This window comes from Melopsittacus undulatus, chromosome Z (genome assembly GCF_012275295.1).
Source record: "Melopsittacus undulatus isolate bMelUnd1 chromosome Z, bMelUnd1.mat.Z, whole genome shotgun sequence".
In the NCBI taxonomy this organism is placed as follows: Eukaryota; Metazoa; Chordata; class Aves; order Psittaciformes; family Psittaculidae; genus Melopsittacus; species Melopsittacus undulatus.
In genome coordinates, this window is record NC_047557.1 from 38,321,855 (window position 1) to 38,345,919 (window position 24,065).

At 42.3% G+C, this 24,065-nt stretch overlaps 1 protein-coding gene across 1 annotated transcript; it reads left to right on the plus strand.

The window, feature by feature from the left end:
* The first annotated feature begins 2,971 nt into the window (after positions 1-2,971).
* ZFAND5 (zinc finger AN1-type containing 5) lies at positions 2,972-15,536 on the plus strand. The gene is made up of 6 exons (XM_005154957.3): positions 2,972-3,175; positions 6,519-6,676; positions 7,196-7,307; positions 7,731-7,828; positions 14,655-14,780; positions 15,004-15,536. Exons 2-6 carry the CDS (start codon positions 6,526-6,528, stop codon positions 15,150-15,152), a joined length of 636 nt encoding a protein of 211 aa, XP_005155014.1. The 5' UTR covers positions 2,972-3,175; positions 6,519-6,525; the 3' UTR covers positions 15,153-15,536.
* Positions 15,537-24,065: the final 8,529 nt, after the last annotated feature.

Here is a 24,065-nt window from a genome sequence, read left to right on the forward strand (position 1 = left end):
TACAATTATGTACTATGAGGTAGACTGATACAGTTTAGAGAAAAATAAACTGTGAGAAAGATGTCCTTCTGTGCCAAACTGATCACCATCTAAATGTGAAAGAATAACCTCCACCAAAACATTTAGAGATGACACATTTCACCTTGGGGCTCCTCAGAAGGCAGGTGTCCTTCAGCCGGAGGCAAGCTTGCTCTTTCAGAGAAGTGCTCTGAACTCTGCTCCATACCCTTCCACCCTCAGATTCCCAAATTTTGTGTTTCTTGCCTTCCTCACCTACTAAGGTCCAGGTGCCTGCACCATTGAACAATTAATGAAATACAACCAGGAGAACAATAGCTTTAGGACAGTGTAAGGTGTGTGTTTCTGCTCTACCTATTGACTTATAATGAGGATGTTCACCTGAGAAGACTTATTTAAAGTCCTTCCTCTCTAAGCGAAGTCACCTGCTTCTTCAGTAGTGCGCCTGTGATTCCACTGAGCAGACCAACAGGAGGCCCCAAATAGTTTCCCTCTTCTGAAGCTATGAATTAAGTAAAATGTGCAGCTACTTCTTTATTCCTTCTGGGATTTTTGTTGGTTTTCTTGTTTGTTTGTTTGGGGTTTTTTTAGTGATTTCTCTAAAGGAGAAAGAGACTGTGATCAGCAACTGGTAATGAAATTCATAATCAGCAATCTAAATGTGAAGTTCTGTTATGGGGCAACGCTGCTGCTGCATTTTTGCTTTTGATCTCACAAGATACCTAGATCTTCTAGCTAAATTTAGGTCAAATAAAAAGAAAAAAATACCCAAGAAAATTCAATTTTAAACACCACCTATTTTCTCTAAGGTACTGTGTAGTGGGAGTGTGTCCCGTAAGGATCAGTGTTGGGACCAGTCTTGTTCAATATCTTCGTCAGTGACACGCACAGTGGGACTGAGTGAGCCCTCCGCAAGTTTGCCAATGACACCAAGCTGTGTGGTTCTGTTGATACACTGGACAGAACGAACTCCATCCAGAGGGAACTTGACACACTTGTGAGGCAGGCTGATGCCAATCTCATGAAATTTAACCGTGCCAAGTGCAAGGTCCTACACCTGGGTTGGAGCAATCCCAGGCACAGCTACAGATTGGGCAGAGAAGAGATTCAGAGCAGCCCTGTGGAGAAGGACTTGGGGGTGTTAGTCAATGAGAAAATGAACATGAGCTGGCTTCAGTGCGCACTTGCAGCCCAGAAAGCCAACCTGGGCTTTCTGGGCTGCATCACAAGGAGCGTGACCGGCAGGTCGGAGGAGGTGATCCTGCCCCTCTACTCTGCTCTCGTGAGACCTCACCTGGAGTATTGTGTGCAGTTCTGGTGCTCTCAACATAAAAAGGACATGGAACTGTTGGAACAAGTCCAGAGGAGGGTCACGAGAATGATCAGGGGATTGGTGCACCTCCCATATGAAGACAGGCTGAGAAAGTTGGGGCTGTTCAGCCTGGAGAAGAGAAGGCTGCGTGGAGACCTCGTAGCAGCCTTCCAGTATCTGAAGGGGGCCTACAGGGATGCTGGGGAGGGGCTCTTCATTAGGGACTGTATTGACAGGACAAGGGGTAACAGGTTCAAACTTAAACAGGGAAGTTCTTTACTGTGAGGGTGATGAGGCACTGGAATAGGTCCCCCAAGGAAGTTGTGAATGCTCCATCCCTGGCAGTGTTCAAGGCCAGGTTGGACAAAGTCTTGGGTGATATGGTTTAGTGGGAGGTGTCCCTGCCCATGGCAGGGGGTTTGGAACTAGATGATATTAAGGTCCTCTCCCACCCTAACTATTCTATGATTCTACAAAGTCTATTGATGACTACATGAAGTACCCATAACACCTCTGAACCACAGTCTGGGCATGCAGAAGTACACAAATATTTAATCTTGAGGTTCAATGAACCACAAATGCACAAACCTCAGCACCAGTCATTGTCTGGCCTTCAAGTCCTTCTTGTGCTTTTACGTGGTGACAGCTAATAGCTCAAGCCCTCAAAATGTAAGCGTTCAGCTGGAATATATGTTGGCCATTAGGAAGTGTGGGAAACTCTCAGGCAGGCCTGGGCATGAGAAAGAATATATCTGTTATGGGTCTGATTATGGGTTCCAGCCTAACATGATGCTTAATACATGGAATTAGCCATCTTTGCACACAACAGACTATTTCACTTTTAGCAGACTGCATTTTGCAAGTACTCCAAAATTAAGAATTTGAGAACAACACGACTCACAATATACAGGACTAACGTCTCTACACCCTCACCTAACAGAAGTAAACCACCCACAAAGGGGAGTCGCCCATGGCTGCTCTGCCACCACAGCCCACTCGCGGGGTCTGACGGCCCCTAAAAAAACTGCCCAAAACTTGCCTGCCGTACACTTTACGCTTTGCACGTAAAAACTGCAGGCAGACAAGAGCACCGGCACGCAGCCAGGGTGCTCCTAAAGAGCGCATTCAGAAGCCGAAGCATCTCTATCCTCCGAAACGCCAGAGCGTGCCGGCGCTGACACACCCCGCGCGCCTCCCGGAGACGGGATTGGGCACCTAACAGCAAGAGGCCGCTTCGCTCACGGGAAGGGAAGCCCGACCCCGCCCTCCCTGCAGCCCAGGGCCAGCCGGCAGCCTCCCGTGTCGTCCCGCCAGCGTCACGCACCCTCGCCACGCCCTGGGCCGTTCTGACACGGCTGGCTAGTTCCCTCCCAGTCGGGACAAACGTAAGACTGTGACGTCACCTGTCACGGCATCCTCCCCGGTCCCGCGGGAGGCGGCGGCGCCACGGCGAGCGCCGCGCGCACTCCCACCTTGCCTCTTGCGCGGCTCCTCCCCGCCCCCCCGAAGCTCGTCACCAGCGCCGAGCGGCAGTGCGCATGGCCCGGCGGCCCGCGGAGGCGGGGCAGGCGGGCAGACAAGATTCCCTCCTGCTCCTCCTACCCCAGCGCTCCGCCTTCCTCCCGCGCCTTCCCGCCGACCGCCCCCCCGCGCACGGTGCGTCTCGCCTCGCGCCGTCGCCGCTGCCGACGCGGCGGCCGCTGCTGCTTCGGGAACAAAGGAGGGAAGTGGCGGCGACGGTGCCGCCAGCTTCGCGCGCCCCTGCCCTGTTGCCCGCCGCCTGGAGACACCCGCTTCGTCTTTTCCGATAGCCGCAGCGGGGTTTCTGGTCCCCGCTGGAGAGAGGTGAGCTGGGGGTGGGCGGCTGGGCTGGGATGCCCAGGGCTCTCACGGCGGCGAGGGGTACATGGGCCTCACCTCGGGCGGCCGCACCGCCTCTGGGTCTCCTGGTAGCCTTGTCTTGCGCGGCCCTCTTTGGGGGGAGGACTCGGCATGGTGCGGGGCAGCGCCGGCGTCAAGACAGTCAGATTTCCGTGGCCGGCGGCGACGCGGGGCCCTGTGGCGTAGGGGCCGGGCGTGACTCAGGGGTTTACGAGGAGCGGCCCGGCCCCGCCACCCTAGCTGGGCACCCTCACCCGCCGTGGCTGCTTCTCAGTCCGGCATCCTCCGAGTCTTTTGTGTTCCGGTGTCCTCGGCGGAGGAGGCGGGGGAGTTGTGTGGCAATTAAGACGTACCTCGCTGCGGGCGCTTGGCAGCGGCTCCGCTTTTGTCTGACTCGCTCAGCCTGGCTTCACTCTCCTCGGGAAGCGCCCGGTGTTAGTCTGGCTCCATCGTATCGACTCCTCAATCACGCTTCTCCTGAGCGCGGCCGGGCTGGGGCGAGCGCCCCGAGCAGCCTCGGTGACACACACACGCCGCCTTTTGTTTTGTTTCTGTTTCTCTTGTTTCATCGTGGCCCTTCTTCAAAAGGATGATGTGAAGGGAAATAATTATATAGGTCAACAAGCCCCTCGGTGGCGCGGCTCCCGGATTTTGTGGTTGCTTTTGGTGTACGATGTTGGGGGTCTTGCACTGAAAGGTGGGACTGCCTGGCGGGAGAGGGCCGGTGTCTGTTCCCGCCGCAGCTGGGGCGGCCTAGCCTCGCCTCAGGAAGCGAGGTTTGACACAAAACATGCTACCCTCCGAATTTCGCTGGTAACGGTGAGGACAAGTGGCGTGACTCACTGTTGAAGCGAACCCCTCGAGCAGGGGCCTGATGTACTGGGAGAGAGTGGGAGCGGCCCTGAGACGAGAACTTGCTAGTGGAACGAGACCTTTCCCATGTTACTGTCGTTGCTCCCTCCCTTTGGGAGGAGTGGCCGGGTTCGAGTGGCCGGGTTCAACTGCCCGGTCCCGGCTGTGGCCACCCGCAGGGCCCTGGTGGCGGTCCCCAACCGCCTTCCGCGCGGGGTTGAGGGTGAGTGGTGGAGGTGACGGGTGTGTGATGCTGCGTTTTCCGGGTTGGCTTTCAGCACCCGCTTTGCCCGCTGCCCCGGGAGGGAAGGGCAGTAACGGGATTCCGCCGCCTCCCGCCGGGGCTATAAATAGGAGCTGATTTCAGCGGGGCGGTGGGGCCCCGCGCCCTGGCACGTCACGCCTGACAGGCGGAAGCGCCGGCTCTCGCCCATGTGACAGGGGGAGGGGTTGGGCCGGTACCGGAGGGTTGCGGCTTGGGGTCGGCCGGGGAGAGCGCGCGGCAGCTGGAGTGGTGGTGGCGGCGGTGGGCGCCTCGGCAGCAGCAGCGCGGGTGACAGTCGGTGGTCTTGCGGCGGCGGGAGCTGCGGGTCGGTCAGGGGCGTGCGCTTCAAGCAGGGGAAGTGTGTGCCGCTGGCAGAGGAGCTGCGGAGACTCCGGCTTGTAGTAGATTAACACCAGCGTTAGCACTTAGAGCTAGATTTAGATGGTGGTGAAACGTGCTCGCAGCAGGCTCGTTTGGGAGCGGAGCAAGTCAGCTGAAGGTGGCGGTGGGATTGTGTTTGATAGCTGTTCCAGTGTACCTACTTGATAAAGGGGCGGAAGGACAGTCGTTACTTGTATTGATATGGGTCTAGAGTGTAGATGACAAGACTTCTACGTTTCTCTAGGTGGGCTGTGGTTTCTTCTGACTCCTTTGGCTGGTGTGTTCATGGCTGTAAAACTGTTTAAGTGTGAAGCTGTTTTGTAGTCCTGAAAGGAAAGTGTTTGTACCTGGAAGGTGTTACAAAGGCAGTAATAGTGTAGTATAAATAATGTAAGTATTTATACTTGGAAAATGAGGTCCTGTGACCATCAGCAGGCAAGCAGATGAATTCTGCTTGCTTACTTCTACTCTTGGTTTACTTTGATCACAGAAATTTAGCTTAGACAAAGGCAGCTGCTGGTTGCAGTTGTCATACTGCTGGAACGTAACTTTACTACTTGCAGTGTGGGACTTCTTAATTAAAAAGTATTTCTCTGCAGGTTGTAGTGAATTAGCTTTTGGCATTTTTGATTTCTCACAGGAATCAACAGTCAGATATCTCTTGCTGTAACTGTTCCTAGAATAAGAAGACAGCAATCTAGAGATTATACTAAAATGTCCAGGTGCCATATACAGTGCTTCTACTAAATTTAAATTTTGAGAGGGCAGGTGCAATATTCTTACATGTCCTCAGTTTGTAGCAATTGCTTGATTACTGTGTTCCAGTTTTATTGCCCTTGGGAATCAAGGATTTGCTATTCATTTTTTCTACTAACCTTGCTTTGCAGAGTTTTAACTGGCAATGAAGGTTAAGTATTTTTATTCCTGACCTATGCAGTTCATGGCAGAATTAGCATTTGTGAGCCTTTGGGAGTTCACAAGTCTTGCTTAATTTTATTGGCACAAAGGTTTTAATTGCCATGTGCTTGTTTATGTGTAGGCTGTGGAATAGAACATATTCAACAGTTTAAAGTTATCTTTATTTCTCTTGGAAGAGTAAGACCCAGTCTAAACTTATTTCAGAAATGGTCTTTAGATTCTTTGTTGAAACGCCTGTTGTACACATGTTGTTGCCAGTTACTACTCAGTATCAGATTTTAGGTGCAATTTAAGCAGTGCACACAAGCCTTGTTTTGGAAACTCCTAAACTTACGGATGCAGACTGCTGTATTGGCCGCTGCCAATACTTCAGGGATTTTTATTGTTCTGTTTGACAAATGAAAAGTAGGATTGTGAAAGTAGGAATTAATAATACTGGAATTAGCATCAAAATAAATAAAGAAAAGCATTATTGAAAAAATGGGGCCTTTTGCTGGAATTTGGGATAAAAATAAACTGTTATTTGCCAGAACTGTTTAGTAGATATGAACTTGGTTCTGCTTATTAAGCATGTCCCTCTTAGTACTAAGAGGCTGGTAATAAAGGGCTTTTTGTCTGTCAAATGCTGTTGTGCAACTCTGTGCCTAACAAGTACATTATTTCTCAGTATTAGTATGATGACACTTTTTCTTCCCTTAAAGGTTCCTAACGATGTTACTTGGCAATACAGTTGCAGTATTGAATGGTATATTAACATTCATATAACCCTCTTTAAGAATGCTGTTATCATTTTGGTGGGGCAGGGTGAGCAGACATGCTTGAATTCTATAACCCTATAATTGATTTTGGTGACATGCCAGCCTCTAATGCAGTTCTTGGTTTTATTTACAGCATCGAGATGACTCAGGAGACAAACCAGACCCCAGGGCCCATGTTGTGTAGTACAGGATGTGGATTTTATGGAAATCCTAGGACAAATGGGATGTGTTCTGTTTGCTACAAAGAGCATCTTCAGCGACAGCAGAATAGTGGTAGAATCAGCCCAATGGGTAAGGGTGTGTGTTTTGCGGTGGGAGTGTTTTGGTTTGGTTTTATGATGGTTTGGATTGTTTTGTTTTGTTTTGTTTTGTTTTTGAGGGGGGGAGGGTGGGATTGGTTTGGGTTTATTTATTTCTTTTAATTTTTATTTTTCCTTTTAAAATAAAACATACAGAAGATGGCAAAGAATCCCAGAACATTTTTCAGGAGAACTTATGAAACCTGTGTACTAAAAGAATGAATATCAAAGAGAATACTACTTTAAAGCACACTACAGATAAAAATATATTTCTGTGTAATGTGTTCTGGTCTGCTTGGCATTCACCCGTAACTTGCTTTCCCACTTAAGCCTTTTCTTCTACAGTCTTTGTATTTTGGTTGTTAAAAGTGTAGCCTGTCTTAAAGTAAAGTAATATGCAGTAGCAGTGAAGATTGTATCCAGACAGTTCATAGCTGTTTACAAAACTGTTTTGTCTAACATGTATTTTACAATCTGTTTATAACTAACTTATCAAATTCTTATTATATAGGAACAGCCAGTGGTTCCAACAGTCCTACCTCAGACTCTCCATCTGCACAGAGAGCAGACACTAGTTTAAACAACTGTGAAGGTGCTGCTGGCAGCACATCTGAAAAATCAAGGTAAGATGAAGATACCATTTTGTGGTTTGAATGAGGTGTGAGTGTGCTGCAAGTTGAAGGCCCGTGGCAATCCTGCCCTGTTGCAGTGATGTTCTGGGGAGGAAAAAGGGACAGTCTACCTTCCAGTGTTCCATGAATCTATGTAAACGAGAGCTGATTAAAATATTTGGGGTTGGACTGCTGCATTTAAGAGGATGGTTTTGATTTACCTGGAGAAATAATTGCTGCAGGTTTCCCTGTTTTCTTCTAAACTAAAAGCTAAAATAGAGTAGTAAAAAATGCTGTTTGAAGATAGTAGAGGCAGAGGTCAAACATGTATCAGTAGGAATTGAAGAGGTACTTTATTAACGGGTATGGACAGCTTAAGCTTTTGTTATGAGTTCAAAGCTAACAGAAATTGTGTGTTTCACTGCACTTAAACAGAAATGTGCCTGTTGCCGCCTTGCCTGTAACTCAGCAAATGACAGAAATGAGCATTTCAAGAGAGGAAAAAGTAACTCCGAAAACAGAGACTGAGCCAGGTATGTTTGCAGGGTAGCACTGTGTACAAGTGGTGACATAGTGGGAGCTAACAGGTTGGTAACGTTCTAAGTAGGCATCTCCTGTTGTGGTGACAATGTTAAGGAACTGTTAAGATGATGAAAGATGCATCTTGAGTATTCCCCTGGCAGAATCAAGAAGGACTAGTGCCACAATAGGGTTTTGAGATGCATGTTCAATGTTAGTGAAAAAAAAAATCAACACCTGTAAGGGTTTTGACTCCCAAACCTTTGTTTTTAACAAATCTAAAAATTTGATTTGGGCAAGGTGTTCAGTTTTGAAGTGTTGACATTTTTGTGTATTATCTACCAGTACAATTCCTGCTGACTCATGGCAATCAAAATTGCTTGTTGCATTTGGAGAATAGAGTTACTAATATATTCCATTTTACAGAGTAGTGAGGCAATGGATGAAAGTAGTATATGGTTTAAAAATACTAACAAAAGCTGGTTAGGGTTCTTGAACTAATTTAGTAATCAGTAGGTATGATCAAAATTTTGTTCCATTTATGCAGGGTAATTGCAGCATTAACTGCTAGGTGTGAATTGTCAATTTAAAATTTTTATTCTTGTACTGGAAGGTTGTAGCTGTAGTAATTACAGTGTAAAGTATTTCTTGGAGGGAGACAGAGGGGGTGCTTTCCTACCTGGAACTAGTGAGTGTTTGAATACCTATCAGTTTGTTCAAATGGATATCTTAAACCCTTATTCCATACTTAAACATATCCATGATTTTTTTCATTTAACAGAGCTAAAACAGTCCTTAAAGCACTAAAATGTAATGTTTAGTAGGAAGTCTGTTCACTCAAGCTGAAGATGAAATTCATTTTTCCAGTTTTTAAGTCAGATAAAAATTGCAGCAGATGCTACTCAGAACTGTATAAGTGATATTTTTACTTTTTTTTTTACGCATATATATTTTTGCTGGCAAAGAGTGCTCTAGCACCTGACACTTAATTGCTCAATACTTGTACAGGGTATTTTACCATTTGCAGTAAGTCATGCTAAGTCAAGATTCTGTGGCATGAACTAACATAGTTATACAATATGGGGTTTTCATTATGTATAGACTGAGAGGAGATTTTTGCAAGTATTACCTGCATGACATTAACTAGTGTCATCTGAAGAGGCTTTTGTATGTAACTGAGAAACAGACTTTGCTACAAAATTCATAAGCACATCTTGCCCTGTTACAAATTCCTCCATAAAATGCAGGAAGCGGGAAAAAGGAATACATAAAATGGTAGTGGCAAAGTAATAGGTGACATTACTGTTACTAGAACTGCCAGTAAGAATCTGTCATTTTACTAACTGTAAAGGACAATCTTCAGCTATTATTTATATATTACCCATTTTAAGGTATTATGGGTCGACAGTATGGTAGGTAGTGTCACAAAGGACTCTTATCAATTAGATTAGGGGAAAAAAATCCAAAAGCGGTACAACACACTTGTTGATGGTATTGTTGTAAACAATACTATGGGTTGAAACCAGTGAAAGCTGTGTGTAAAGATCACTGGAAAAATTACCAGAGAATGTACATGAGTCTGGAAGAAAACTGCCTTCCTGAGTATAGACCTGTAAATTCATGAGATGGCTTCAGGTGTCATAAAACTCCAGTTCCCTTTTGAGTGTTACGGTTTGGCATAGGTTGCAGATGGCATAGAATAGAGTCTTTATGTACTATTCTTAGCATTTGTTGGGCATCTAAAATACGCATAATGTTGTCTGTATTCAGTGGTACACTGATCTCTGACTTGCAGGCAATAGATGCTTGCCTAGACTTCTTATAAAGATCCCTGTTGTGTCTGGACTACTTGTGTTTTTCTTCTCTTCCGTTTTCCAGCAGCATTCAATGGGTGTTGGTCTCTCCTCTCAAGGAGGAGCTTAAACAATGGTAAATAAGTCACATTGCCTCATAATAACAAAAAAAACTTTGTGTCGTACACCTAAGATTCTCTCAAGATAATGCTACAGTCATGGAGCTGCTAATGAAACCAGTCTAGTTGTAAGCACTGTCTGACTCTGACAACTGAATTTCATAACTATCTGTCAGATAGTAACAGATCATGAACGAACAATGTAGCCTTTAAGCGAAGTAGCTTGTTCTCCTTACCTTATCTTCAACAGTATGAAGTCACAGTCTTTTCTGACAGATTTTCATTAGCAAATGACATTTTGGCTATTTTCCTTACAGGTAGGAAAGATTAAAAAAAAAGTGTGGTCAACTGATTTATTGAATATTTTTTAGCAGGCTTTAGAATAAAATTATACTTGCCTGCTGTTGGAATTGAAGTAGCTGACTTGAGAAGGTGAAGTTGAGAACAATGAAACAATGAAGCTTAAAAAGCTTACTTCTCTTGATTTTGTGTGTGTGTGTTTTTCTTTCTTTTCAAACAGGTTGAGATTGCCACCTGAATTCACATTCAGAATAAATCTCATGTTAAGGCAATTGTATCTTGACATTTGAAAGAGAAAGGCATGATGGATGTAAATGACCTAGTTAGTTGTAATTCACATGTGTAATGTGCTATATTTTAATTTCATCATTAAATTAAACAGTGTAGTTTTGAGTTTAAATGATTCAAAAGTTAGAGATACCCAAAGTTTTTTATGTCCAAAATCAAATTCCTAAGCAGGAAATATTAGCAAAATACTTTCATCGCATTTTGGTAAGCTTTTATGTTGCTTAAGGAGTGAATTTTAATACACACTTTCCTGAACTCAGACTACACCTAAAGCATTCTAGAAATACAATCCATAGCTGCTTTTTTTTTTTGTTTCTGCGCTGAGTTGCTGGAATTAAATGCAAAACCTAATGAACTACTCATGTTACACTGTTGGAGCAATATATCTACCAAGTTGGCGAGGCGTTTTGGAGTCCTTCCTTAAGAAACATGGGGTTTGGTGTTTGGGTTTTTTTTTAGCAGGTATTCAAATGGAAATAAAAGTTTGTACAAGAAAGAGAATTAAGTTACCTAGAAACCACTAAATATAAACTGTTTGAAAACAAGTGTGTTTAAACAGTTACATTGTTCTCAGTTACAGCATATTTTTAGCATTTTCTTATACTTTTGTAGACCATTGCCTTCTTGAATGACAAGTCAGGACTGTGTTTCAAGATGTAATTAGTATCAGCATGTGTGCCAGAGGCTTGGGGCTTTTGGTTTAGTGGTTTTGGTGTTGTGGTTTTTTTTTTGGTTATTGTTCTTTTTTTGTTACTGTTGTAAAACTAAGTAATAGCTCTGGTTTAGGGAGCCGTATGATTTGGTATCATACTGTGAAGCCGTAAGTATGCTTTCAAGGCTTTGCCTTGCTAGTGTGTTACCACTTAATAGTACTGTGAAAGTCATGCAGTTTAAACTGTTGGGATCTTCTTTTGGCTCATTTTTGTTTATGAGAGAAGGTTTTAAAAACTTAATAGCGTTATTCTGGTAGCCCTTTCTGATACGGGGAGGGTTAAAAAGTGCTGTTTCTTTACTTTCATCATGTTTTGTTCAACTGAAGCATTGGATTCATTCCACTGTGAAATCTCATTGGGGAAATGCCTAAAGTAGGCATGTCTTTTGCAGCAGTCATAGTGGTTTATATAAGGAAAGCTACTGTAAAATTCTGTTCTTAGTTTTTAATTTTGAGTGGCAGCCACATGTAGTCACTGTGGCTTAATAGTTTGGGGTTTGAGAAGCTTTGTTCTTCACTTGCTGTAGGACCTTTCAGCATACAGGCTGAATAACTGTAATTCTAGTAATGGGAGTGAAGTGACCATGGTGATGGAAAGGGGTACATGCCAATAGCAACTGTGTTAAACCTGGTTTATTGGTGAAAGGTTTGTTTTATCTGAGCACTGTTACTGAGGAAGCAAGTCTACTGGTTAGCAGTAACCGTTATATTCTAACTTCCAGCATTTTTTCAGTTAATTCATTCCATGTTGATCATAGAGCAGTCAGCTAGAGCACTGTGCCTGAATATTAACACTGTATTATCTTTTAATACATCAGGGACTGGAATTAACTTGCCCAGTTGGGTTTGGATCTGTGCTAAAATAAGCCTTTTGTGGCAAGCAGTTGCAGGATAGTATCTGATGAATTTATATTGGTTCCTGATGTCATCACAAATGTACAGTTAACATTTTTCATCTGAGCCACAAGTTGATGAAAATGGATTTTGTCATCAACTTTAAGTAAGGGGCAGCAGGGTAGGCAGCTTTGCCTGTGTCCTAGGCATTACTCAGAAGCACATTTCTGAAGGTTTAACATGGTAAAAATGTATAATCAGACTTGACTCTGGGGTGAAATAATAGGAGAATCCTTTGACCATAGAGAGCAACAAATTGAACATTTTAATTGGTATTTAAGGGACTATGTCCCATCTTGTCTTGGCACTTTTTAGTACCCATGACTGCATGTTGTGCACTGCTTTTCCTTCTTGGAACATGTTGTGGTGGTGGGAGGACAATCCTGCTCAGCAGCCCTTGCAGGAAATGTGTCACCAGTTTCTTAGGGTCACTGTCTACTTCCTGGGCTGCCAGTTGCCACAGTTTCTTCATGGTAAGGGGGAAGTACACTTGTAGTAGTTGGTTAACATTTTCCCTTAGATGAATTTGTTCTCAGTGTCTGTTTTAAGGTAGAATGACCTACTAGGCTATCTTGTTTGCTTTGGTGATTCCTGGGAAGTTGCTGTTTGCAATTCTACTTCTTTGTTGCTGCATTAGGCAGTGATAACAGTTGCTCCTCTGCTAGTTTTCTTTTAGTGCACATTGTGAGTGGCTTTATTTAGGTTTTGGTTGATTTGCCCCTTCTGCATTTTCTTTGCATGTAATTGAAACAGCATGTGCTCATATCGGTAGGTTAATTCTGGAGATGTGTGGTGATTTTTTTTTTTTTATTTTTTTAAGGCCATAGCTGATGGCACTTAGGCAGGTTGTATGGTGTCCAACAGGTTTACACTGATAGTGCTATGGCTGGGTTTCAGCCTGGTTTTTGGTCACACTCTCAATCAGATTGAAATACCAAGCACTGCTTTGTGTCGGATTTAAAGGCATGTTCAGAGAAATGTAACTATTCATCTGGAGAATGTTAATCATCAGGACAAAGGTGTTTTTCTTAAAAAAAAACCCACAAACAAAAAAAACCCAACACAAAAGCAGCAGAAGAAACTACTCCAAAAAGTACCAGTGGTATTAGTGACTGTAGTGTAGTAGTTTATTTATCCCTCAGATTTGGCAAAACAGCAATGACACTGAATTTCACAAACCTTAGAAATATATGTATGAAAGGTGACGAAAAATAAAGGTAGTAAATGGTCTTGTTCATTAGGGCTGTTGCTATAATCTATAACTAAAGTATAAGAATGCATTAGCAACCACTGTCAGACTGCATGAAATTTTTTCCTAATGGGCAGTGAAGGTGCCTTGTTACTTCTGAGAGCTTGTCACTTTTAAATCTTGTTTAAACTATGAAGTCTTGACCAGGAGCTTGTACAGTGAATTGTAGGGCTTTCTAGGTCTTTGTGGTAATAGCTGACTTTTAGAAAACCTGTGAATGTGGTAATGCAAATGCAGTTTTAAAAACCTAGTTATGAAGAGTAAAGATTATAAAAAAGTCAACACAACTGTTTCTTCGTGTTTGGAAAAAAACTGCTTTTCGCAAATATGCCACTTGTTGATCCAGAAGAATCTCAGCTAACAAATCCTATGTGTGTAAAGTTGATTACAAAGAAAGTCCCTAAGGTTATCTACACTATTCTGGAATGTGTTTTACAATTTGTTCTGGTTTAGAGCAACAGATCTTACCAAAGAGATGGGAATGTTCAGGAAAACGGTACAAGGATTGTACAAACACACCTCTCAGCTTTCTGCTGTTCCAGGTTGCATATAGAAAAGATATTTAAAAAAAAAGTGCATTTAATTGGAGAAAATAAAACCTTTTTGTTTGTTGTGTTTTTTACAAAATGAACAGATTCACAAAAGTTCACAAAAGGACAAATTTTTAGCCTTCAGGGAACTTAAATAAACATGACTCAAGTTTGTCTGAAGGTGTTCATGACATAGGCAATTGAAAAACAACCTAATTTTGAACATTAACATAGTTGAACACTAACTCTGGATACAGTACAAAAATACAGATGATCAGTGTAAATTGGCAGTTTATTCTTTAAATTACTTAAAAGTGTCAAAAATGTGAGGGCTTTTTTGAACTGTGTGTTTTGTAGCTGTGTTCTGGATCTGTCACAAAATCAGTGGCTTATTAGCTGCTGTTTTGGTGAACTGTTTTGGGCATCTGACTTCCCAAGTGTAGTGGCGGAGTAACCTAGTACTAAGATAGTAACACATTACTGAATTCCATTTTTTTTTTCTAAAATATGTTCCCATTAGTTATATTCTCTGTAGTTATCCCTTCTATTCAACACCTTTAGGTGGGATGATATTGGTTTAGATTGAATGTTAGTTAAACATACGATTTTTTTTTAAATATTAAATGCGTGCATGGAACTTCTGGAGTGCTTTCCAAGCCCTTAATACCCTTAAACACTTGTACAGGTGTACTAAAGAAGTGTCTTACATTTTGTAGCACATGGAACTGTGGGGAAAGTGAAGATTGTCATGTATAGAGCCAAAAAGAAAGAACAGAGTACCTAAAAATTCCTCTTCCTGATTTATGTTTTTGTAGACTGTGTCATATTTTAGACAACAAACATCATGGTCTTAGTAGGGGGAATCAATCCTTAAGAAATATGTGCATGCTGCTGAATAGCTACTGAAGTTAAGAAAAAGACATTTAATCTTTATTTTGTTTGCTTGCTTTAACAGTTGTTACTCAACCAAGCCCATCAGTTTCTCAGCCTAATACTTCACAAAATGAGGAGAGGGCTTCTGAACTGCCCAAACCAAAGAAGAACAGATGTTTCATGTGCAGAAAGAAGGTTGGCCTTACAGGTATGAGAAATATTTCATCAGTTTTGAACTGCTCTGTATGATTTGTTACCTCTTGTTAGATTAAACTTAATTAAATAGCTGTACTGTTATTTCCCTCCTCATTTTTCTTACTCTGTATGTCGCAGTAGTTGAACTCAACCCCTTTGTAGTGACTACGCTGTTAATTCACAACTTAATTAAGCGTGAAGCTTCCTAGTGATGTTGATTCTTTTTCTGTGTACAGGATTTGACTGCAGATGTGGAAATTTATTTTGTGGACTTCACCGTTATTCTGACAAGCATAACTGCCCATACGATTACAAAGCAGAAGCTGCAGCAAAAATCAGGAAAGAGAATCCAGTTGTGGTGGCTGAAAAAATACAGAGAATATAAATTAACTGCTTGTGAAAAGACTGACTGACTTTTTGTTTTGTTTTTAATACATCCTAGAAAAACATGAAAGAACAAGTGCATGGCCATTTTTCTCTGTTCTTCAAAGTTTTACTTTTAGTCTTGTCTGTCTTAACAATATTTCAGAATTGTTTGGGTGTTTGTTACAGGCAGAATTGGATAGATACAGCCCTTGAAAATATTATATGCCCTCCCCAGAATATCATTGGGTGATCAGAAACCTGCACAGGAATAGACATGCACAGAGGACAGACTAGTTCAGATGTGCCAACAGATGTATGCTATGTGCATATTTGTAACAGATCTGCCTTTCAGGATGTGTTTGAGGTATGTAATTTTTGGCTGGTGGTACCTGTTTTGGAGAAGGATATATTAAAATGGTTGGCAGTCTACTTCTATCAATTAAAATCTCATTAATTTTAGCTTCCACACTCCATTGTTTTCCAGCAGAATATAAGCTACGTATAGGGGCCTACCATTCCAATAAGATGAGTGTTGGTGTCATATTTAAGAAAGTCATTTTATCAATTGCATTGAGAAAAATGGGGAAAATCAGACAAATATGAGAAGAAAACTCTTTTGGAAAAGATTACATTAACTTCAGAATCGTGAAAATGCATTCTCGAATGAAATGTCCTGCTAGGAACTTACAATCTGGCCTGCAAACAGAGTCTGCTTTTCCATGCATAGACGAAAACGTTGTGCGCCACAGTATTGCAAGATTGGTATAAAAAAAAAAGTTACATATGTTTTCAGAAATACCGTAGCAGCTCTATCAAGCAACATGTCTGATGAGTATTTTGCTGATGTATTAGAGCAGTTTATTATTCATATACTACTTACATTCTGTGTTTTCAGAGTTTGAAAGAATGTTTGGAGTTAATTTTTTCTAGTTTTAAATGTAGCAGTTGGCACCGTTCTGCATGGAAAACCGTACCCAACATGGCTGCTGTAGACTTAAGTGGTAGCTGGAACCACTCTTGGAGGGCTGCTTTATCATTTTTAATTGTACTTGGGTGTAGGACTGTAGTGTTCTTGGGTGTATTGCATGGGCTGCATTATCTACAGCATTGTACAATAACAGCTCTAGAAAAGGCAGTATACTTCACTGATGCTTGTCTGGTAATATCACTTCTGTGTTATAATGGAAGGGGTTTTTGTGATGTATGAAACTTGTGATTTTTATATAAACCAAGTACAGTTTAGACTAGTGTTGTGATAATGCCTGTTCTTACCTGTAAATAGTTATGTATGTACACAAGGCGCTATTCCTGAACTTCTGATTTTTATCACAATGTTCAATCTTAGTTTTTACTTTGCTATTAAATTACCAGGTTTTTGCTTTTAACTTTGTTCCTTTGGGTTATTAGATATGCAGACATGTACAGATAGTTCATATTTATGTATTGCACATAATTATGCTACCTAGCATTTATGCTATATTGTATTATGTAAATAATAAAAATCATGTACAGAAGGAAATAACTTCCTTTTGTGATAGTGCATTGGTTTTAATTATTCCTGTAATCAGAAGGTGACCTTGTAGAGGTTGAAGTGCAAAGTTATTACTAATTCTTACAGATATCTTAATGTTATGTTAATATCCTTATCTGGATATACCAATTTCTCTTAAGATAACTTGCATGAGCAGCTGGAACATGGATAACTACTTGATGGCCTGACAAAAATGCCGGCAACACGAAGTGCTTAAAAGGGGTAAAAGTGGTGGATTGGCAATGTACGTCAAAGGTTTCTTTTGCCTACAAAGCTTATTTTCAATGGATCTTTTGTAATAGAGCCAGTATACTGACTATGCTATTCTGTCCACAGCTTCACCAGCAGACCTTAGGCAGTTACTGTGAGGGTCAGCATCCAACAGATGTTAAACATGCCAGATTTATCCTTGTGGATGTTAAAAATGCCAGATTTATCAGTGGGAGAGAAGGACAGAGGACACTGTATATGTTGCTTTGGAGGAAAACATCTTGGACTGCTGGATAATGCATAAAAATTGCTTATATCTGAAATGGATAATGTGCATCTCACCAGTCAGCTGATATTTGCATGGTAAGTTACTACTGTAGCCACTGTATATGCCTCCAATAAAGGGAACACAGGAATGCTTGGAAACTTCATTTTCCAGGGTGAACTTTATGACTTGATCATGAAACTGTGTTAAAGCACTAAAACTGCAGTTTTTCTGCCTTTTGTTATTAAATCAGCTTTTCCATTGCAGCTTAAAATGCCACACTCCCCCTTTTTTCCCTTTGGAACCTGAAAAGGTTATTTGAGGAGAATGTGTCTGGGTTTTTTGATACTGTTGTGGCTGGTGTTTTAGGACAGGTAGTATAGTACTAGTACTTAATCATTATGATGGCCTCAATCTCACTGCTTTTCACCTGAACAAAGGCTGTACTTCGAAAGACATGCTAAAATAATTGATATCAATTTTTGGAAAAAAATGAAATAATTGTGGAGGAAAGTATGAAATAAAAAAAATCACTCATTGTCCTGTAAACTCAAACTTTATCATACGTAAATTGCCCATAAGTGGCATGTGAGTCTGTAATGAAAGATAGGTCTGCAAACTCTACTGAGATTTGTTGTGTTAATAATTTATTGTAGTGTCTATAACCATTCAGGAGCCTTAATTCTTCTGTGGCTCACTAACCACTTGGAGGAGGGGAAGGTTGTTTAACAAGAGTAGATATTGACAAAGTGGGTGCAGGAGGGGGTATTTAATCTCTGGTGCAAACACTGTGGTACATCTTCCAAGAAAGAAACATGATCACATAACACTGATCCTTGTTCACTATTTGGCTGTTAAGACACAGATGTTTTTAGCTTATACGTAAGCACACTATTCTGGGAAGAGTTCCTCTGTCCCAAACAAGTTTGCCAGATGATGAGGACTTTATATAGTCAAGGAACAAAATGGAAGATATAAACAAATGAGTAAGTGAAAACAGCTAGGTGACTAAAACCTATTTAGTAATCTGCACTCTCTGAAATATTTGCTTACTTAGAGTTAACGGCAATGCAACACTATGTTCCGCAGGATTCTCTGTGATAGACTAGGGCTGTGTTTGCTAAATGAACCACCAAGGCTGCAGTGTTCATGAAAAATGGTTAAGTCCAAGGAAATAGTGTCACTGACTAATTGCATAATAGCCAAATCTAGTTAATTAGTTGGACACAAGACACCTTAGCTGCCCACTGCCTCACTAGCTAAGCTACTTCAAAATGTGGCTGCATCTGAATTGATCTTGTTCTCCATACACCTTGCCAGCATGCCTCACTCTTAGGGGAAAAATCAAGATCTAAAATTGTTTGTTTTGTGGTTTTGTTAGGTTCCTGAGGTTATTTTGATAGGACTGTGAGCACTGTTGATGGTAAGTCACTTTCAACCTGCTCTTCTGGGTTCATGCATTTCCAGGTTCCTCTTATACCTTCTTCTGGTGGTACAATAATGAAGTCAATATAAATTGAGGCAACATGACCTAAAGGATAAAGCAAAGCCATGATTTGGTATGGCTGCTCACAGAATGAAGCTTTCAGCTTTGTTTTCCCACTGCAATCATGGGTATCTCAGCCTCTTTGTCCAGTGTCTGAAATACATGGCTAAATGTTAGCTGTTCATATTTAGAGATATATCTTTGCACTTCTTTTTGGTTGATTTCAGGTTCAGATTTCATTGACGGTGGACATTACATGTAGTTAATTTGTTTTCTGAAAGTATAATGATGTTTATTCACTTGCTGGTGTACTCTTTTGTGAGAAAGGTGTTAGAAGCACAGGGTGCTTGTTGAACCTTTGTGCATGGCAAATACTTAGGTAGAGACATGCTCTCTATGGCTTAGATCTTTCATCTTCAGAGACAGTGCCCCTCTCTAATATTTTTGCGTGATTAGTGATTTTGCAATATAGTGAGACAGGATCAAGTCCCACTGTGAAACTTCACTTGCAATACCACTGAGACTACAGCATTGTAGTAGGGTCTGATGAAAAGTAATTTAATTCACTGTTCCTCATTCCTGTTCGTCTACTCTTTACCACAGTGTACATTTATATTGTTTAAAACCCACCCAACATGCTTCATTTGCTGATCAGGATTTTCCTGACAGCATTTTTACAGAAGATTTTAAGTTTACTTTAGTAGGTCAGAAAGAAGTTGGGCACATGATGAATATGCCTTGGGTTCCCAAGGGAGCCTGTGAAACAATTTGTGCACCGGACCATTTGACTTTGATAATGCTTCTGGGAGACCAGGTCAGACTAGGTTTAAACAGGATTAGGCTAAAGTAGATTTTCCTAGTTGTATTTTAAGTAGCATGGGATTTGTGAGGGGAAAGTAAGTTTTTCACCTGGGAAAAATCTTGAATCCTTTCAGTCTTACTACACTCTTCAGAGTAAGACCGAGTTGGTTCCTTTGATTGCTATAGTGGACTCACCTGATGTGCAGTATCCATAGAGATTTGTGCATTTCTAGTACTCGCCTTCTGACTGATCTTGTAGGACCAAAGCCTTGGATGTTTTGCTGCCTGTTCAGTCATCGCAACAGCTTATAGAAAGTTCACTGAATACTGGATTTAGTGCAAGGAGGCAGAGAGAGGCAGGAGTTGTGCTTCATGGTTTGCTAGCTTAGTCCAAGCCCTTCACATGCATGTTGCAGAAATGGGTTTACATTTGATTTGAAGTGTTATTTTGCTGATGTTAGTAATTTAGTCTCTTACATGCAAACACCCAACTATAAAGGACCAACAGTGGAAATAGTTCACTGGCTACCCAGCAAGATGCTCTAAGCCAGGCTTCAGAAATCATGTTAGGAAATGGCCTTGATGTACAAGTTTATTTACTCAGCATTTCACATGAGCAGAGGTGGTTGTGTTTGACAGTTTGTTGTGTGGTGAGGCTTAATCACAGGTCAGGACAGTCCTGTCTCTTGGTGGAGACCCAGCATTCAGTACATTTAACACTTGTCTGCAAATAGCTGCTGGAGACCAAATTTTGTATCAGTGAATAATAACATTAGGACTTTCACAGTCCTCTTACTCTTTGTTTCCTAGAGCTCTTCACAACAGTGGGTGAGGGTTGCCATCACCGATGCACAGAGGTGAGGATGAAACACAGAAGGGGTCAGCGGGGATACAGCCCTGTGGTCCTGGCTTCTGTGAGCTGAGCCATATTAGTAGGCTACTGCCAGCAGCTGATTGATTCTCCTACAGAGTGAGTTTCCACCCCCCATCCACCCCAGTGGAGTAGGGAAGTTTTTGTCCCAAGTGCTTGAAGTCTAAAAACCAGGTTTTACAGAGCGATACCACAGAGCAGGTGGGTGAGTTAAGCTGCCAGGAGCAGTGTTACAACAATCTAGTGTTGCCACAAATACAGGCCAAGCCCATCTCTCAGTGAAAACAGCACATAATCCATGTCTTAAACTACCTCTGCCTGCATAGAACAGCAGTTACAATGCCAGGTTCCAGACCCAGCTCTTCCTGTTTCTTCAAGGATGCCTCTGTCACATCCCTACTTCCCCCAGGCTCTGTGGTGTAAACAGCTTCTGCTCTTTCCTTAGGGCAGTGACAGCCAGGAGAGGTGCAGCAGCCCTTTGGGGCCTGAGCAGGCACTGCACAAGCTGCACCTCTATTTAGAGGTAACTTCCCATTTGTACCTTACAGCAAACCCTACAGCCTCAAATTATCTTTGTACTGCAATATGTTTCTCTGGCGGCTAAAATCCACCCACCACCACGTTTTGTCCTTGATCAGGCTATTAAAAATCGTCAGTTGCTGGCATTTCAGCTCAGGAAACTACTGTGTCACACCCACACCAAATAATAAAAGCAGCAAATAGGCTAGAATAGCCTTACTCCATTGCACTTCTGTTCCCAAACCTTGGAAACATCCTTATTCTGTAACTCCTCCAGCAGCTTTGTCTGACCTTTGCTTTCCTTTTTCCTCTTTCATCCTGTCTCCTTCTGGTAGCACTTTAACAGTCTGAAGCAAACCTGGATGTGATTTTCTTAAAGCATTTCAAATAATTTGAAAAGCTGCTGGGGAAGGGTATCTTTTAACCAACTGCAGTAAGAGGTTTTGCCAAGAACATGGCTGTACATAGCTTATTAGTACTGGAGAAAGGAAGTTAATACATGCACAGCCTGCTTCTGAGTAGTATTTTGGTTTGTGCTACCAACAGAGGACTATTTTTAAAAAAGCTAGTACAAGAATGTCACTATTGACTGCAAGTCCTAAGCAGTTAGGGTAACTTTTTTTTTTGTGCTAACTATGCCCTTTTTAGGCCGTGTTTGACCAGCATCAGTTATTGACTTCTGTTTATTTTTGGTTTAACCACATACAATTTAGTTATGTGTAGTATAAGCAAAGCAATTGAATGAAATCCTTTTGTTTTCCTGAACCTGGTCATTGTATTCTAAAAAAGCCCATTGTTCAAACACACCTGGCTCGTGCACAGCTCTGTTCTAGATGAGAGATGGATCTTAAAATCCCTGCCCTTTGCTCTCCTACCTCACTTACCTGAGCGCTGTGGGTAGAGAAGCAAAGCCTTGTGCTTTCCAGAGATCAGGTGCACTCTTGCTTTTTTAAAAGCTTTTGTGTTTGCAGGGTTGCGGCCATGAGCATAATGTATAGCTCTTTTGTTTCTTACTTCAAAGAAAAAGCTACCACAGCTATTAGCTCAGGAGTCTGATTAGGGTCAAAATAAGCTGTGGATAACCACAGTCTTCTTTGTGCCTCCACTTCCTGCTGTCACCTTCACAGGTGATTGCCAGAATGACCTTGCACTACACAAACTCTGCTGGAAGGGAAGGCTGACCAGAACAACCTGGCAGGGTTGATCCGTGACACTGCCATCCCCATGCCAGCAGCACCCCAACAGCCCTGGGTGGGCTGCCCGTGCCACTCCTGCAGTCCTGGGATGGCTGACAGGGCTGTGGGAGTCCAGCAGTACCCATGCAGTGACAGCCCCAGCCCTTCCAATCCCATCCTAGCAAAGCCTTCTCCAGCAACGGCAAAACTCCCCCTAGTTACTCAGCATCTGAATAACAGTCTTCTCTCCCTTGTGTGTTTACAAGGAATTTCAATATAAGGAAATTGAATTTAGAAGGAAGTTATAATAAAAAAACCACACAAAACGGGGGAAAAAAACCCACTAACAGACCTAACAACCATCTTAAGGTTCCCCTTTCCAAGATTACAAACTAAGGACAAAGCTACCCCCTTTGTTTAGCTAAAAAAAATATCAGGCACATCAGCTAGTCCTACAATGAATTTCAGAGCCAAATGAATATTTTGGGCAGGCGTGTTTATTTTATCTGTGCTGACAGTGCCAAGCTCCAGCACCATGAAATTGGATTGCTTTCGCAGTATCCTGCTGAGCATCAGAGCTCAGAGACCTTTCAAGTAGCCCAGAAGGCTAACCAAAGGGCATGGCTATTCACAGTGCCCCATCAGTGCCACTGCACCACTGTGGTAGATGGTGGATGCAGAGTTTTGGCAGTGTGCAGGTGCAGCCAGCAGACCAGACAAGCCCTCCCTGGTGCACCACAGAGGGAGGAGCATTTCCACCCATTGCACTGATCCTGCTGCTTCACAGGCTGCTGGGGCAACTGACTGAAAGATGGACAAAATGCATGAAGACAGCCAGGCAGAACTGAGCCTGCACAGGAAAGGATAGCATCCCATCCTCCAGCAGTGCTCCAGTACAAGCAGTTTCACACAACCACACTTGCTGCTAGTGCTGGGGAAGATTGAATTTCCCCAAAGGACGATGACCTGTGCTCAGATGCAAGACACAAATGTGTCACCACAGCCTGCACAAAGCAAGCTGCCATGTGGATCTCTCCAGTAAGGGAGGGTTGTGACTTGTGAGATTTTTTACAGTGAAGGTTTCCTGGCTGCTCTTGCAGACTTCAAGGGGAGCACTACAAAATGTAAAGGAAACAATTTCTTGGAAGGGGGTGAGGAGGAGTGCTTGTTTTTCCTGTCTGCTTTATGATTTCAGGAAGGCTTGCAACTAGGAATTTTATGTCATGATTTTATGTCAAGCAGCAATAAATGACAGCACTTGTTCTGTTTATATGGTGATAAAATAAAATATTAAAAGAGGAGTCTCAAAGTCCGCTGTGCAAATATCTTAACCTCTGGTGTCATGGTCAACTGTTATTTTAGTATTGAAGAGTCCATGGTTCCCTAAAGATGATCACCTTCTGCACAGTAAACAAAGGGAAATGCAGAGAGGAGTGTAGGAGCTAGCTGTTCATGCCACTGAGAGACACCACACAAATCACGTGCTTGCTTAATTTTGTCTGAGTATTAGTATGCATTTTAGTGGGCAGTGGAGGACTCTGCTTATTATACACCTCTTGGAAATCCATTATCTCAGCCCCCATATTTTGGACTTAAACATGTAGAGATTTAGGGAACTCAGAGAGTCACAATCACAGAAAATGCAAAAGACAGTTTGGTGCATTTAGCATTAATATCACATATGCCATTAACACTTCAGAAGCCAGGCTAAATAAGAAAACCACCCAGAACAACTATTGAGGCAATATTAGTATCTAGGTTGCAGCATTCTTTGCTGAACAGGCAGGAGTCCCCTTTATAAACATTTTCTCATGCTGTTGAGGCTGGAACAACTTGTTAAAATTATGCCTAAAGAAAGGTTTAACTTCCCCAGAGCAGCATGAACATTACAGAGGGGAACAATATGATTCTATTTTTCACTCTCAGGGTGGGTTGCTTAGACCTTTGCAGACAGTCAGTAGTGGCTTTTTTTTTTCTCCAGAGAGGAGAAGAGCTGTCAGGTGAATCCCTGAAACCAAGGGAGATGCACATCATTATATCTATCTCCTGTCTTGGCAGAGAAGCAGCAACCTCC

Coding starts and splice junctions, on each gene's coding strand:
- ZFAND5 (XM_005154957.3), top strand. CDS start 6,526: ATGACTCAGGAGACAAACCAGACCCCAGGGCCCATGTTGTGTAGTACA. Junction 6,677..7,195: donor TGGTAGAATCAGCCCAATGG/GTAAGGGTGTGT, acceptor CTTATTATATAG/GAACAGCCAGTGGTTCCAAC. Junction 7,829..14,654: donor GAAAACAGAGACTGAGCCAG/GTATGTTTGCAG, acceptor TTGCTTTAACAG/TTGTTACTCAACCAAGCCCA.